Source organism: Vulpes lagopus, chromosome 3 (assembly GCF_018345385.1).
Source record: "Vulpes lagopus strain Blue_001 chromosome 3, ASM1834538v1, whole genome shotgun sequence".
Lineage (NCBI taxonomy): Eukaryota > Metazoa > Chordata > Mammalia > Carnivora > Canidae > Vulpes > Vulpes lagopus.
In genome coordinates this window covers 119,243,714-119,261,730 of record NC_054826.1, presented here as the reverse complement: position 1 = coordinate 119,261,730, position 18,017 = coordinate 119,243,714, and the positions used below count along the sequence as shown (strand labels likewise).

Here is an 18,017-nt window from a genome sequence, read left to right as displayed (position 1 = left end):
GAAAAAAAAGCAATACATACTTGCTAAAATAAAAATCAAATGTTGTAAAAATATAGAGCATGAAAAAAAGGAGGGGCAGGAAAATCTCTTTAACTTTCTCTTCCCACATAATTTAAATGTCTATACTGGTAATACAGGTATTAGATATAGATCTACAGCAATACACATTTATACAAATAGACACAACTTCACAAAAATGGGATACGCTATCTATAGATATGCAACTTGCCTTTATTCACTCAATAGTCTATCTTTCAACTGTACCACCCAGGATATACAGCTCTATCTCAGACCCACTCTATAAAATCCTGAAAACTGTATTTCTAGTACATAAACATCTAGGCTGTTAGATGATCATTCTAAACTGGGAGGCCAGGTGGGGTTCAGCTCCTTTCAGCTCTGCAGACTGCTCAGGCACATGCAGAAACTCAGAGTTAGCACAGCTTCTCAGGGAGCCCTGGGGACCTGGAGCAAACCACTCCTGGGAAGGAAGAGTCTTGTAGCCATCATTCTGGTGGGTCTCAGGGGAGGAGCCCATCTGTACCTGTTTGCTGTAGGATTATTAGCAAAAGGAAAGACTCCCAGTGTATGGATCACCTAAGCTGAGAGGCCCTGCCTCTGCACAATCTGACCTCAGGGGAAGGCTGCATCATCTCCTCCAGGAGCTGGGACCCAGCCTGCTGATGGGGGGTGGGCAGCCACAGATGGCTGGTGACAACTTCATTACCATGTCACCAGGCGTTCCTGGGCAGGGCCATTGCTGGGGCCTGGGGTCGTGCCTCTCCTTCTCCTTTGGGCACTACGGAACTGCAAACATCTGGTTACCTCAGGCATTTGCCCAGATGTCTGATTTACATAACATGAAACATCTGGCTTGTCTTAAGGACACAGCCTCCTCTTGGGATTCTTACTTTTTATTTCTTTGATTGGGTAGCAGTTAATGGCCCAGTTGCTGAAATGACCTATGACCTTCACCCAAGGTCAATTCATTCATACTCTAAAACCACAAGAGTTTTTTTTTTTTTTAATTTCCTCCTCTCAAGAAATTAAACTTTTCTTGCCTCAACTCAGTAATAAACAAAAATTATATTATTCCCTGTTCCAGGCTCCTCTTAATTGAAACCACAAGAAGGTGGTGGGGGGTGTGTGTGAAACTATAACTCTTGATGGCACAGAAGTGGTCCAGAGAGTACCAAAGGCTGTGCATTTCCAGCTTAATCAGGTTAGAAGTGGTTCTGCCACAAAAGCCCCAAAGAGCAGATAGGGAGAGAGCTGCTGGTCGGAGTCCTCACACCAAAACCCAGAGGGGTGGAGAGGGGCTCAGGTCCTGTTTATAACATGATGTTTCCACTTCTACCCACTGGACCTACTTACACTTAAATAGGACATGAGCCTCCCCTGCCTTTGGGAGCACGTGAGCTTTTACGATCCAGGGCACAGAGCAGCACTGCTGGGAAATCATTCCTTTCCGAGGCCTGCCAGTGCCTGGCTGCCTTCACATCCAAAGCTTGGGGAGTATAGGCTGCACCAGAGCCCCACTTCCCACTCTGGACTCGAGAATTAATTAGTCTTCTACAAAATTCAAACTCACTTCATATTTATTTACAGGGGAGGCTATGCTCAACTTTTTAATTGAATTTTTCCCCTTCCTGATGACGCAGAAATTCAAAACCTGTGTGGAATATGCAAGAGGAGGGCTGCATTTTACTTATACTAGTGTTTGGATACCAAAAGAGTAGTGGCAGCTTGAGGTAGGGGTCAGGAGAATGCGGGCCTGAACCTCAGTCTGCTACAACCAAGCTGTGTGAGTGTAGCATCTCCATCAACCTCCCTGAGCCTCAGTTCCCCCTTTTGGAAGTCAGGGCTAATATCGGCCACCCCCTGCCCCCCAGGGTCACTTGGAAGATCAAGTGACACTCAGAGCCATGCCCAAGGTTGCACGGCAGGAAGCCGCATGTGGTATTCAGGGAGTGTTCAATAATTACACCTTCCTCTCATCCTTCTCTGAGTATCTGAAGATCTTTTTTTTTCTTTTGCACAAATTACATCTTTTTTCACTATTCATAATTTCCTCTTTATTTTTAAAAGAAGATGGCGGGCTTGTGTGTGAGATGCAGTGCGGGGCACACATTAGGGTTTCAATCCAGAATGGACAATTTTCTAGATTTCCATTACCCGGCTTCCATGCCCTATCTTAAACACAGCTGTCAGGACAAGAGGCTCATTAAAAAGACTATTTTGACTGACGGCATGTTCATGCATCAAACTGGAAATCCGTCCAAAAATACTCGAGGGAGGCAGACAGAGGTGGCAAGACGCTGCGGGAGGGAGATGTTTTGCAGGGTGTCGAGGATGAAATGTGCTGGGGAGATAGTGCTCCAGCTTGGACTTGAGCCAGGGAGGTCGTGGAGCAGAGCTGCAGCCGCTGAAACATCAGGACCTTACAAAAGTCGGCCTCCATTTCAATAACTGGAGAAAGTCTGATGACAAGAGGGTAGATTGGAGCGCGGCATGTGCCGAATGAGTGTCCTTTTCCAAGAGTCCCTTGACGGTGGTCTTCCCTGGGCTCTGTCCACACCCTTGTTGTCCCCCGGGGTAAGCACTGCCTCTCTGACCTCGGCCACCCCACTCGCTGATGACTCCAAGCCACTTCCCAGCCATCTCCCTGCCAGCAGACGTGACTCACGCACTTCTTTCACCCCCCAGTGCCTGCTCCTCCTCTTATGGGCTTCCCCGGGCCAGCATGCACAGTCACCTCCAGGGATGCAGGCCGTACGCCTACTGTTTCTGGCTAGGGCCTGCTCACAGCCTTCGCAGCTCTCTACCCTTAGGACGGTCTTTGAGACTGCCTGCCTTCCCGGATGCCTCTCCTTTCTGCCCCCAGATGTGTCAGAACCACAGTCAGCTGTCAGTGGCTTAAATAAGTAAAAGCTGCATTTGTATTTATCTACGATGTGTTTATCCACCCCATATAAAGAAAGGAGGTGGGTAGTCAGGGTGGGTACAGTTTTGCTCAATGATTTCACTAAGAATGCTGGTTCCTTCTGTTTTTCTGCTCTGCCATCCTCAGCTTGTAGCTTTGTCCTCAAGACTGCAAGATGGCTGCAGGGCTTCCGGGCACTGTGTCCAGGTTCCAAGAAGAGAAAAGGGCCAACAGAAAGCTTTCCAGGAAGGCCCGCTTGCTGAATTCCAGGACTGGGACAAGTGGCCACACCACGGGTAAGGGGGTCTGGAAAGTAGGGTTTTCAGCCTGTCACTGACATCCTGCACGAAATCTGGTAGGGAAAGACAAAATGCATCCTGGGCAGACTGAGCAAGGTTGTTCTTTCTAAAATGCATACTTTGATTGACAGAAAAACCTTCTCATGCTTCTTTAATGCCTAAGATCTGGCTCCTGTTCCCTGCCATAAAGTGACCCGAGTCCTGTTCTTCTCATGAATGGTTCAAGGCCAGCTCTGACACAGACTGGGCTGTCTGTGGCTCTGGCCTCAGCTCATACTCTGCCCAGGGTCTTGAATGCCCTCTTCCTGCCCACATCCACCTGGTGCACTCTTATTCATCCTTCAAGACCCTGCCTGCTCCTCGCCTGAAGAAATCATCCCTGGCCCAGCTGAACCAAGCTGATTATCCTTTCTCTTGATTTTTTTTTTTTTTTAAGATTTTAGTTATTTATTCATGAGAGAGACAGAGAGAGGGGCAGAGACATAGGCAGAGGGAGAAGCAGGCTCCATGCAGGGAGCCCCATGTGGGACTCGAATCCAGGACCCTGGGATCATGCCCTGAGCCAAAGGCAGGCGCTCAACCGCTGAGCCACCAGGCGCCCCTTCCTCCTGATTCTTCCACATTCCTCTGCTTTTGTTCTGCTGTTTCTTGCTTTCCACCTTGGTCAGTCCCCTACTGGTCTGTGAGGGCCGAGAGCAAGTCTATTGAACTGGATATCCATCCTCAGAATGAAGAGAATAGCGCTGCTGCTCCATAAATGACTGCTGGCAGACGGATGGACAGACAGAGGGACAGATGGATGGTGAATAAGTATATGAAACTTGAGGTAACTCGTAAGCTCTATGTTAGTAGGTGCCAGGGAAGAGAAACTCCGATCTCTCCATTTTGTCAATATTATCCAAGGAAAAGTAGGGTTCCAGTATTATCTGACACTACAAAAGAATCACCATGTTCCTTGTCAGGGAAAGCCTGATTATATTACTAACATGAGGGTGGGAGACACAGAGAAATGAGCACTGATTCTGAACCTTGTCTGTTAATTAAATGCCACATGAGGCGCTACTTCACCTCCTTGAATCTCGTTTCTTTGATTTCAAAAAGGAGACGATGATAGATCCCTCATGGAGTTGCTGTTTCAGAGATGATGTATCTAACCCCCCAGCACAGGCTCAGTGCACCACGGAACACAATGCCTTTTGGCACTGTTTCTGAAATAAGGTGTGAACGTGGGTTCTTTCTTCCTGGCCCCAGTAGACAACGCTGGCTGCCTTCCAATCCCATGCTCTTCCTTTTTGTCTTTGCTGAAAAAAATTCCCAATTCTGTTCTGGGAAATGCCTGGCTCTGGGAGGTCAAGGGCTCCATCCCCAGAGCCAGGACTGAGGTACCCGTGGCAACTCTCCTCTTATGGCCACCTGCATTATAGGCCAGGACAAGGCCTGTGGCCCAGGTCTGGGTATGGAGCTGTGGGAGGATATATCTGCTGGGATCCTGAGAAAGGTTTCGTTTCTTTTTAAAAGGCCCAGTGTCCATTCTGAACATCAAGTCCAGAACTCCAGCAGCCATCTGAGAAGGTCCACATGGAGAGGCAGGTAGGGGCAACGAGCAGCATCACAGCAAGATCCTGATCCCCAAGTCGGCCTGGCTGAGAGCCTGAACCATGCCTACTCTTCTATTACACAGGATGATAAACATCCTTATTCTGTGCACTGGGCGAGTTGGAGTTTCCTGGTACAGCCAAGAGGAACTAATACTACCTTACACTTTTTAGAACAGTGACTCTCCTTTTGGGGTGACCAATAAACTTTTAAACACTACATAAATTGGCTTTTAGAAGCTCTTACGAAATAATGGACTTCACTTGTTCTCCAACAGGACCCACGATGGTCCCTCGATAGGGTGACCTTCTCGACACCCCTTTTCTGGCTCGTGAAATTGCTTTCCCAAGCAACACACACTCAGTGTGACCGAGGCGTGGACCCAAGGCACTGTAAAGGCACATACAGGGGGCCAGGTTGGCTCGGTCACCTCAGGCCATGCCTGTATGACAACTCAGGAGGCCAATTTGGAAGTGAGAAATAGACAACACACATTGGAGGCAGAGTATGTCATTACAAGACCCAAAAATACAGTCAATGAAAAACAAAAAGGGAAATCTCCTCCCTTAGAATTTAAGCTTTTTCATATTTAATATTAAATGAGGAAAACGGTAAGTGGCATATTTTTTTGAAATGAACTGATGGCTCTATAACTATTATCCTTATACATAAGTGTCAGTGGTGATTGATCTTCTTAAGTATCTGGACCAGGGGCTGGGAAGCTATCTATATAGCCCACTGTTTTCTTATAAGGTGTGTGAGTTAAGAATGTTTCTTAGCTTTTTAAATAGCTATAGGTAGGTTTATAGAAGCACCTATGCAGTACCTTTAATTTTGCCTCTTGGCCCACAAAGCCTAAAATATGTACTATCTGGACATTTACAGAAAAACAGTCTGCCAACCCTGATCTAGGTATCACTGTAGGGAATTCTTTTTGTTATTTTTTCATTTTTTGGAAAAACTTAAAAGATTCAGATGAGTACAAAAAATGTTAACATTTACATTCCAACCATCTAGAGATAACAGATATTAACATCTTGTAAGATCTGCTTTCACGGGTTTTAAGAATAAAAAAATTTTAGTTACATGGTTTTTATGCAATTGTAGCCCAAGTCCCCTTTGACTGCCACCTGCTATACCAGAAGCGCCCAGCTTTTACCTTTAAGGACAGGTAGAGCTTTGGCCAGGGGGTCTGCGACCTCGACAAGGTTAAGACAGCTGTTCCTTCACTTCGATCAGAAGACAGGAAATGGGGACACTGATCACAGTGCTTCTGTGTATTGATGGATCATTTATACAAAAAAGAGGCTTCTTTCCCTTGAAAGCAGTCTCTGTCATGATATATGGGCTTGGCCGAGAGCCCAATCTATTGAATTGAATGGGTTCCCCTATCAAAGCAAATGTCTGACGGGTGATTTCATGAAGATGCAGCCGTCAAATAAAGGTGGTTACGAATGAAAAGGAAGAAGAAAAAGAAAAGGACACAGGAAGAAGGGAGGAAATGTCCCTGACATGAAGACTATCCACGGCAACAGGTATGACGCAATTCTCACGTTCTTATAGGAAACCACGCTCCTATCAAACAGATAGCAAGCAAAGTACTGGCACAGTTTCAAACGTGACTTACTGGAGAGAGGAATCTCAGTAACAGAAACAGACATCTAACGTGTCATGAAGTCCCCTCTAAGACATCTATGTTGACTATAATTCTCTGGTTCATTCTCTAGCTTTTCCTCCTAAACTGAGCTTCTTGATGGTAGGACTGATGCTTACTATATACACTTCCTGCAGGCAGAGAATGTGAGCACTAAGGGTTCAACACATAAAGATGAATGTGACATCAGGCAAAGCATCCAACCCCAGAGTCAAGAGCTCCAGTAACGCTTCCAATCAGAACAATGAACCTCTTCAGCAAAACATGCCGGGAGGTTACAGCTGGCTTTACCAAGACCAACTTCACGCATGCGTTTTATAATAAAAAAATGTGTGAGCATTTTTAGTTTATGATTCACACCTGTTTGTGCCCAAAGAAGTTCACAACAGCTTTTTTTTATATAAAGATTTATTTATTGGGGGGGGGGGAGAAAAGGGGCAGAGGGAGAAAGAGAGAGAATCTCAAGTAGGTTCTACGCCCAGCTTGGGGCCGATGTGGGGCTCAATCCCATGACCCTGAGATCATGACCTGAGTTGAAATCCAGAGTCAGACACCCAACCATCAGACCCAGACACCCCAAGCCAACCTTTATTTTTATTTCATCACTCTTCTCTAAGAGCTGCAGTTCCTGTTTTAAGTTTCAGCATTATCCTCAACTAATAGCCACCCTTGACTCATACCCCAAGGAAGCCAGCCAGAGTCTACAGGATGGTACAGATCCTTCCCTCCCTGTTTCCAACATTATCTCTGTCTGCAGGAGGCGTAATTCACACACTGAAGTTCAAAGGATGGGCTAGGAACTCACTTTGAAAGAAAAAGTTGCTTGCTGAGGCCAGAGGGGCCTTCCTCACCCTGTGTGCAGGCTGGAGCCTCACTCTGCAGACCCTCAGACATGATGGCTCTAAGCCTCCTTGGCAAGGTGGCCCCGGGAGAAGGTGCAGCAGAGAGGATGTGTGGGTGAGCAGGTGGGGTCCAGCCCCCGCAGCCTGCATCTTGAATCATCACCTGTGCCTGAGGTGCATTCTACTCGTTACCCTGACAACAACTTGGCTAAGAGGTCAGAGCCCTAGGATGAGAGCCCAGCTTGGCCACTTCCCAGCTGGGTGTCTCTCTCTCCTTTGTCTGTAAAATCAGAGAAATAGTACCTGTACTGTTTATTAGTCTAATAATACTGTACTGTAATCTTTAATAAGTGGTAATTGTGATTACATGACAGTAATGTTCATTGATTTTAAATGGTTTAGGAAGTAAAACTGATGCCGAGAAGTCGGTGACCCTGTGGTTTCGAGCACCCACTGGGGGGCACATGATGGGGCGGCCTCAGGGACACAGGACCCTGTCTGGTGGGCAGAGTACCAGAACAACATGGTCAGAGAGACTGGGGTCCCACCTGTGGCAATACTCCACCACCCAGCCGCAGGTCAGAGGTGGGAACTTGCAGAAAGGAGAAGATCTGTTCCTTACACATCCATTTACCTAAGGTTAAGTCACTCTAATATTTTCAGAATTTTAGGATATTAATGACAGTGGCAGGAAGACAGATAATACTAATAGCACTGTTTTTACTGAACACTTGCCAGGAGCCAGACCCCGTGTCATGGTACTGGGTTATCTTATCTGATCTCATGAAAACCTGAGGTATTACTATGCTAGTTTCCCAGCTCTGTAACTTGAACAAGTGACTCTGCCTCCAGGGCTCCAGTCCGCTGTCAGTGACATGGACAGAACACCAATGTCTTGTAGCATTCCCTGCATAGCCCAGGCTGACAAAGCGCATGGCCACTGACATGCCATACATAATGGTAAAACTGAACATGAGCCACGGCTCTCAAAAAGCTTGTTCACCGCTTCCCTTTTCCAGGAGAGAAGCTGCTCTGTTTGGTGTCTGTGAAGTGACATCTGGGAGGGAGTGAGGCTACAACCTTGAAGGAGACACAAGTGCAGATCATGAGGCCCCACCCGGGGAAGGGCAGCCCAGCTGGAGGCTCATGGGCAAGGTGGCATGGCCACCTGCCCTGGACATGACCCCTCCCACCTGGGCAATGTGACCACAGGGAGCTCCACACCTGGGCTCCCACGGTGCACAGAACAGGTGTAAAAGAAACATCTGAGAGAAGTTCTTTCCTTTCCTCTGATGTGTCTATGACTTAAATTTAGGATGGACTGGGAAGCCAGAGAGCCTCTGTGTGGTCTCCTCACCTGCACTGCAGATAGGCGCACGGCCTCCTCAGCGCTATGATAAGGGCCAATGAAGCGCCATGACGAGGGCCATGAAGCGCTATCTCTGTGCTAGAAGGCTTGATCCAAAGGGGTGCCGTTCTTTCACTTCTAAAGGAATCATCAGTATGCAAACATTTCTGTTAAGTAAAATAAAAAAAAACACAACCCAACAACTACAAAACTAAAGTGATCTCTAGCTTATTTTAAATAACAGTATTCTAAATTTTCACTTGTATTGGTGGCCATAGTGGGGGCACAGGCCTTTTAAATGCGAGCAGGTCCAGTAACTAAAAATACTTGAACTAGTATAGGAAGTAAGTCAGGGTGTTTAGCTAAGCTAGGGATATTTCAATTTACAAAGGAATCCCACCGCTCATTTGGAAGTGACACTAATTGCTATTTTTAAACTGTGACCTACAAAGAGAAGATATAATATTTTGATTTCGTAAACTTAAATAGTCACTATGGTTTCCTGTGCACTTATGCCTCCTTTCTGGAATGGTGCAATGGGATTTTTCAACAAGATTTCTAATTTTCAGTTTGAGACTGGTATCTATGATACCAGAGGAGGGACCTCTGTCTGCTGCTCCTGCCTACGCTCAGTGCCTAGCCCAGGGCCCATACTACTTGTCGAACGAATCAATGTTGACTTAACTCTGGGAACCAGAAAGCACATACTGACACGCGCCAGATTCTCGGTTTATAAATATTTACAATCAGGACTTGATTTCGACTTTAATGAGCCCAACTGTTACGGATACCTCCAAAGTGAGAAATGTAATCCATCACTTCCCGCCAGATGCAGCTTCGGCAGTTGGTCTTTTATCTGGGTTTGTAGTGAATGAAGCACAGACGTCAAATGACTACAGCAGGATATTTTATGGTGGACTGATCAAAACAGAAAACAGATCCAACCTGGGAACATGAATTCAGGACCACATATGAATTAAGGAGGGTCAAATTCCTCAAGCTGATAGGCCCCCAGAAACTCTGGATTCTATAGATGCTTAAGAAAGGATGCCTTATGAGGTCCCACATGAGAGTTGGTTAAAGAAAACCAACCACTAGTTTTTTTTAAATGCATTTTAAACAGAGGGGCATTGTGGGGCACCTGGGTGGCTTGGTCGTTGAGCAGACGTCTGACTCTTGATTTTGGCTCAGGTCATGATCTCACGGTTGTTAGACTGAGTTCTGGGTTGGGCTCCGTGCTCAGCGCAGAAGTCTGCTTGGGATTCTCTCTCTCTCTTCCTACCTTTGCCCCTCCTGCTGCCCGCAGGCATGCGTGCTCGCTCACTTCTCTCTCTCTCTCAATAAATAAATAAATAAATAAAATCTTTAAACAGGGAGCACCTGGGTGGCTCAGTGGCTGAGTGCCTTCAGCTCAGGGTGTGATCCCAGGGTCCTGGGATCGAGTCCCACATGGGGCTCCCCACAGGGAGCCTGCTTCTCCTTCTGCCTATGTCTCTGCTTCTCTGTGTCTCTTGTGAATAAATAAATAAAATCTTAAAAAAAAGAATCTTTAAACAGAGGACACCATAGGATGATCACCACTAGATTCATCATAGGATGATCACATATCAGCTAGATTCAGAAAAACCTATGAAATTATACACTCACAGGTGTGTTTACCAACACATTCACTGGCATGGTATGTGCTTAAGAACAAGTAATGAGGAGTCAAAATCTATCACCAGATTCCAGAGATCTTCCATCTAGTTGACCGCTTCCTTCTCTTTTAAACTAGTACTCGCTTTTGATAAAACTAAATATAACACACATTCCTCATCCACCTTGAAAAATCTCAGGTTCCTTGAGACTGAGACACAGTCTGCCTTCCTGCACCTCTCAGGAGCTAGGAGACAGTCTACCTTCCCTTCCTGTTTGTATTATGAAGACTTGCTAATTCCTTTCTTTCTCAACTTACAAAGTCACATTAGCGAACATGCCTCTCTTTGCTTGGAGATGCTCCTACGCCCCCCTTGTGAGAAGATCCTGCCCCTCCTGCCGGCACCCCAGGGTGAGAAGCACTGAGGTCAGGGTCAACCCAGAGCCTGTGCAAAACATATTTGCCGGCTGTGAGCTCGCGATCTAACAACCGGGTCATCTAACAATGAACAACCCTCCCTGGAGCACAAGCCCCGCACGTCCTTGTGCAGGGCTTGCCTCACTTTATCTGCTTCTCATACCAACCCTATGAGGTTGGGACGAGAGGCCCCACTTAATAAGTGAGAAAACTAAGGTGGAAAGATGTTCAGTAGCTTATGAGGCCACTTGGCTGAGGGTGTGGCGCCAAAGGATTTGAATCCAGGTCTGTCTGAAGCCAAAGCCTGCCTGCTGCTCTGTGATGTGACATGGCCTTACCCCTCCCACCCACACACATCACCCCTGCACTCCCTCTACAAGCTCTGTCTTATAAACATGTGCTACCTGTACTCTTATTTACTGAATATTTTTCACTGACTTGAAGAGCTTGTTATAGTTTTTCTAACGTGTTAAAAATAAACACCCAAGTATTAGATTTTAAGCGCTTTCATGTCACCTCCCACCGCCCCCCCACCCCCACATCACATCATGGGCCTCCAAAGGAACGGGCCTCATCCAGGTGTGCCCCTTACCGAGGAGCCTGAGGCAGCTGCCACACTGCAGTCACCAGAAGCACGCTGGGGTTAGATACACGCACAGTGTGGACACGGCCTTGAGGGAGGGCAGGGTGTCATGTGCTAAGGGGAAGAGTTCTCTAAGCTAAGGGTGGGAAAAGTATATGGCCTGCACCCCATACCCACTTCCGTAAATAGAGTTTTGCTGGAACACAGCCATCCTGTTTGCTTACGTATGTCTGCTCCCACCTATAAAGCAGAACTCAGCAGTCTATAGAGAGCACAGCCCAAAATGTTTGCTGTGGGACCCTTTGCAGAAACAGTTTACCAACAGTTGCTCTAAGTCATACATTTCCCATCCAAAAGTCAGCTGGCAAACACCAATCCAGAGGTGATACGGACATTACTTATGATTCTGATAAGTATGTGAATCAAGTCTAATTCCACTCCACTTAACCAATATTTATTTATTGATGGGGCTACTACATGACAGTCTTGGTGACGGGCTGGGCTTACAGAGGCAAACAAAGCTGGGACTCCATTTCTTGGAGGAAGCAGGATATGAACAAAAAATTTCAATGTAACTCAGTAGGACATTAGAGGAGGATCTGATTTTTATTTGTCCTATAATATGGATCCTGGAAAACTGACCTCTTTTGTTCTTTTAAATGTTGAAATTCTAAAACTGTAACCATGGCCTAAGATCTCTTTCTCCCCATTTTTTTAAGCATAGATAATAGAGATGAAACTCTTTCTGTGAAATTACTCATTAACTTTTGCAGGAAAGATCAACTTCTGGAAGTTTTTGTAATTGCCAAATTCTCTCTGGGCCCTTGACTATCCAGTTCTCATCTCTATGCTGAGAATGGAAAAGGCAAAGGTATGGAGACATCAAGGGAGACGGGGTCAGTGAAAGAGCCAGACTTTTGTTTTTTCAGACTGAGTTTTTAAATTGGAATCCATATTAACTGGGTCACATATGAACCTTCTGCTGAAAAAGGCACAAGGGACAGACAGTGGCCGGGCTCAGCCATGATTTCATTATCTACTATCTGTCTTTGCAACTCAACTAGGTATCAGGTGAATTAAGGGGAGAACCAATTTCTACATCCTCTGGATGTGATGACACTGATTATCCTTGGGCAGAGCAAAGGAAGATCAATAATAAGAGGTACTGCTTCGCATCTGTGCACCTGTCCTGCCCTGATAACTATTTATGTGCACTGGCCACTGACGCCTTTGTAGCACACAAAGAAGGTTTTTCACTGAGCTTCACAAGTGGATACAGAATGCTACCGTTTCTAGGGAAACCTGACTGGGGAAGCTCTCAGGCTTCAGTTCACAAAATGCGTCCCCATACACACAGGGGCCCATTTGTACAGTAATACCCCTCCTCCTCATTTACCTCATCCCATCTGAAAAATTAATGCAACAATGAGAGATGATTGTTGATGCTCGTTATTAAATCATTTATTCATCCCACACAATGATTCAGAATTATTCATTAAGCTTGCTGGAAGGAAGCTGGGTTTTTACCTCCATGGTGGTTTGAGGAGGGATGTGCTCTTTAAAAGGATATTTTATAACAACACAATTATCATAATTAAAAGCTACCCTGATATTCTGATGAGCTTTTGACATATTTTTGAGTACTGGCATTTTAACACAAGGAGATAAATGAGACTGGAACAGTACTAGGGAATAATATTGCTGTGGGGGAAAAGCTGGAGGCAGCGTTATACAGCAGCATCACCCCCAATTTTATCATGGTCCTTAAGTTAATGAATTCTTACAAAATGTCACTTGAACTTCTGGCTTTCCCATATGAATCCAAGAATTACATTCTGTGACCCAAGCAATCTTCTGCGTTATTGAGTCCTAAGTGCATACATTCCACATGAAAGCCTACCTAACTATGCTTCCAAACCAAGCAGGTCACCTGCCACAAGTTGGGTCCATACATGGCCTGGATCTCTTTCCAATGTTGCCTTTGGTTTGTTCTGTGTCTGACAGGCCATAAAGCAAAGGTCCTGGTTTGGTAAGCCACTAAAACTGACAGGTGACAGCAGGAAGGGCTCCATCTCTCTGCTTTTGCCTGGTTAAGCAGACTTAGGTGAAGATCCTAAGGCCAAGGGCCAAGAGAATCCTTCTCATGTGTGAAGGTGCATGATGGGTATAGTGGGGGGACCATATGGGAGGAGAGAATTTGACTGCTATGTGAACCTGGAAAGGTAACACATGGATCAGGGTGGAGGCACACAGTTACTTTACCCAAGAACGAAGGGCTTGGATGCTGTGGGATGTATGCTTGGCTCTTGGGACACACCCAGGGAAAAGCTTGGCCCAGAAGCAACGTGAGAGTGTGAACCTGGTCTGCTCTGTACCCAGCATCCAGTGGACAAATAAAAGGGCCATGTCAGTCCTTCACTCACTCCACAAATACTGATCAAGCACTAATTATGAGATAAGACCCGAGCCAGGCATCCTGAATGCAGAGATGACTGCAGGTGCATCCCCACACTCAAGGAACTGAATCTAGTGGACAGTGGAGACAAGTCAGCACATACAAGTCCTCAGGGATCGAGGAAAGCTGAGGAAGAACCCAGGTGGGGCTGGGGGCACCTCATACAGAAGGTAACAAAGTTGAGTTGCCAGCCAGGTGAAATGGAAGAGGCAGAGACCATAGGGAAGAGGTGGAGCTGGCCTTGTCCTGGGGGTGAGGGACCCTAGAAGGAGGGGTTTTGTGGAGCTGCTATGATCCAGATGGTAGCCTCAAGAAGTGGACAGTCTGATGAGATATTAAAGGCTCTAGCACCACCAGTGGATTCTGGGCAAGGAGGTTCTACTGGAGATGGCTCTGTCAGAGTTCCGGAGCCTGACGCCACTGAGAGTGGAAGAAGACTACTCGCTCTTCTGCTCTGCCTCATGTTGAGCAAGCGAGCTTCTGCTGATAACTTGGCTTCCCATGTTGCTCTGCCTACGGGAAGAGATTGTGCCGCTGGGGCTTAGGGAAGGGATTCAGTCTTGTTCTACATCAATCAATTGGCATTCTGGGGGAGATATCCATCTGTGAGCTGGGGCAACGGGAGCCCACCTCCAAGACACAGACTGGCTCTGGGTGTGCTGACAAATCCTTCCTTGCAGGGCTGCGGGCCCGATGGCGGGGAGGTGGCTGGCGCATCCTGAATCCAACACTGGGTTCCTGGTGGGCGGGCAGCAGGCTTCCCTCGAGGCTGCCCCATTAAAGCAGTGGGCTCTCTCTGTTAAGTGTCTACAGGTCTCAATATCTGGGAGTGCCTGTGGGCCACATGTATTCCTCCTACGATGGGAAACCCAGAACCACATGCCACTCAAGAATATGGCTGACAGGAGAGGAGAACAAAGAGCAGTCACAGGGACGACATTTGCATCATTTAACATTTGATATGAAAGGAATCATTTCCCTGGCATTAAATGTTCTCTCTGGCATTATTCTCTGTTACAAAATAGTCTCCATGGTGGTGCTGATGCCATCTTGACACTTCATTTCCTTGTCATCAAAATGGTTTTCTGCACCAACTCGAGCATGGCATGAAATTTCAAAGACCTCAATAGAAGTTTTCCAACTTCATCTCCATGGAACAGTTGGAAAATGTCTCCAATTATGCAAGCTTTTTGTAAAATGTCTCAAAAATACAGAAGGGCCTATTGTACATTTCACAAGTAAATGCGAACACATTTAATGCTCAAAGATGAAAAGAAGAGTGTCAAGACTTTTTTTTTTTTTAAACAAATGCTTGCTACTGGGTCAGGACACCACCTCCCTCTCTCTACCCCCTAACAAACAAATGGATGTATTTAAATGTTAGATGCATTTGATGAAGTACAGTCTGGAAAGATCTGAAAGGAGGCATTAAAATCAAAACAAGAGACACAACAGTTGTCAGAACTGGAATCCTGCCAAGTCTCTGGCCACACAGGGAACTGGCTTAGAACGACCCTTTTCTCATGAGAGCAACACTACAGGTGCTGCCAGGAGAGACGGATGTGTGCAGGCCAGGAAGCCATCAGAGTGCTTCATGTTATATGTGTGTATGTGTGTATGTGTGTGTGCACACACATGTCAAATATGTGATTAGCTAATAATTTACAGCAGGTTAAATCAGACTAAATACATTTCTCTTCCCTGGTTCTAGAGGAGAATTTACTCCTCATTCTGGGGAAACTAATGAGGAAGCCCCAGGACTTGCCAGGATTAATTTAACCCTGGTAGGAAGCCCAGCTCTTAAAAAGCATCTGCCACTGGGCAAGTCCCTGCTCCCCAAGAATATGAGAAAAAATGCCCCTGGCATCACTCCTTCTCCCAGGGTTGTGACAGCCACACTCAGACCCCTTTTCCCTCCAATAACTCCCACAGGACCCTGTCCTCAGCTGCCAGCAGCTGTCACAGTTTCATTACTTGGTAGGCCAAGGGCTACTGTAATGGTTTACAGACCCTCTCTCCTTTGATCCTCACAATCCCTCTATGAGATAGCTCCTTCTGCTACTCCACAGTGAGGGTGAAAAGGCTAGGCAGTGCACAGCCACTGAAGCCACACGGCCAGTGAGGGGTGGAGCTGGGGTCAAAACCTGGTTCTCTCCAGAGCCCCATCCTCTTCCCCCCCTTGCTAGGCTGCAGGGAGGCAGAAGGATCTGGAAGCTTTCTCTCTAAATGGCCCTCCTAGCCAGCCATGAGGGTCCCCAGAGGTACCTGCTCCAGCGAGTTTGTTGGCTATCTCCTTCCGCACGGACTTGGTGAGGTTGAAGTAGTCATCGTCCTCATCGATGCTCCGCAGGAACAATGGGATGTGCTGGAAGACGATGGCATGCTGGCACTTGTGCTGCCCCACGATGCTCAGCTGCTGATCCAGCCATTGGTCCTGTGCCTGCTTCAAAGCGGGGCACCGGGAAGCATCGTACCAGAACTGGGAGTTGAGGACAAGGCACAGGACACCCCCAACCCAGAAGCTGAAATAGTCGTCCCCCCAGGTCTGCTGGAACTCTGCCACAGTCTCGGGTGTGGGGGTGTTGCCCACGTCGTGGTTGCCGCTGACCAGCACCAGTGGGATGTCGCTGTCCACCTGTGTGAGCACTCTCTGCAGGTCTGCTGTCTGCTCTTTCCGCCAAGGCATCCCTGCAAGAGTAAGGGTCACATCTGAGATGGCTGTGGCTATTTATGGGTTTACTAACATCAGGTAAGAGAGCACAATCTAGAAGTACACTGAATCTGGCACATGAAAACTGCAAACAGCAGCTGTGTGTTAAAAGCAAGTCAGTAAGTTAGGTGGGAACCTCTGTCCGCCCCCTCTTCCCTTAGAATGCACTGGAAATTCAGTGTCCCAAGTGGCCATCTGACCCAACATTGAGATTGGGTGATGATACGGAGTTATTCTAATATTAAATGTTAATGAGGCTTCATTTCTTCTATTCAGATAAAAAATAGGTCATAATGTGCGCCCCTATCGTGTGTGGACCCAGCTCTGAACACTAGTCTGAAACCAACTGCTATCTGAAGTTATTCTTACCATATCCATGGTCTTGCACACTGCGTGAGCACCTCTATAAGAAAAACTCTTAGAATCCAAATGGCCACATCAACTGGCACATGCATTTTACCAAATCCCACTATCCCCTGCCCACACAGGGGAAGAGGTACTTTATATTCCACCACCGGTGTGTAAAAATGCAAGGGCTCAAAGTCTTCGCATGTCTCCCTGTCCTAGCCCTCATCCCAGGCACAGAAGATTATTCAGTATGGAGATGATGTATTTAAAACTTTAAAGAATGGGATTTGAGGGGATCCCTGGGTGGCGCAGCGGTTTGGCGCCTGCCTTTGGCCCAGGGCGCGATCCTGGAGACTCGGGATCGAATCCCACATCGGGCTCCTGGTGCATGGAGCCTGCTTCTCCCTCTGCCTATGTCTCTGCCTCTCTCTCTCTCTCTCACTGTGTGCCTATCATAAAAAAAAAAAAAAAAAAAAAAGAATGGGATTTGAAATGACCATTTCAACTCCAGACTTGTTTTTTGTTGTCTTTGTTTTGCTTTGTTTTTTGAGCTCCTCTGTGCTAATTTATTCAAAAAATATTGAGTACTGGCTATGTATAAGGCACTGATTTAGTTACTGGGGCAAGCTGTGAGCCAAAGAGACACAAATCCTTCCCTCCCAACTGGGGAGTCAGATAACTGGCCCAGCAAATGATGGATGCACACGGTCCGTCTCAGATGCTAATGAAGCATTGTTGAGAAAAGCAAGGTGGGGGAACATGACAGGATTCCTGTACCATGCTGGTCCAGAGGAACATGCTCAACATGGCGAAAAGGATGAGGGAGAAGAGCAGCCCAGTTTCCCGAGGGATGATGACAACTCACCTAAAACACCTTGCCAGAAACATGAAAATTATACCCAACAGTCCTCGTCCACCATGAATTTAAAAGGCAAAAAGGTCTTTATGGAGTAATTACAGCTAAGAAGGAAGACCTAATGCAGAGAGGAATTCAGCCTAGATGGTCATAAAATAGGTGGGTGTGAAGCAGGAGTAGAACTAACACAGGAAAGAAATAGAGACAAGAGACATAACCATTTCGGAATTTATGACTACAAGAAATTAGCAGTGGCAAGATCTCTTTTATAGCCAAGTATATGCCCGTTTTTCTAAATATCCCATGTGAGCTTATAAAGAACATGCATTCTCTAAGTGTTGACTACGGAG

General features: G+C 46.5%; 1 protein-coding gene across 1 annotated transcript in view; it reads right to left on the bottom strand.

The window, feature by feature from the left end:
• The window catches only part of CPPED1 (calcineurin like phosphoesterase domain containing 1), a 105,707-nt gene that overhangs the window by 23,009 nt on the left and 64,681 nt on the right, over positions 1 to 18,017 (bottom strand). Inside the window, exon 3 of the mRNA XM_041748729.1 lies at positions 16,019 to 16,441. Within this exon, the coding sequence (XP_041604663.1) occupies positions 16,019 to 16,441 (423 nt within the window). The remainder of the gene's footprint in view (positions 1 to 16,018; positions 16,442 to 18,017) is intronic.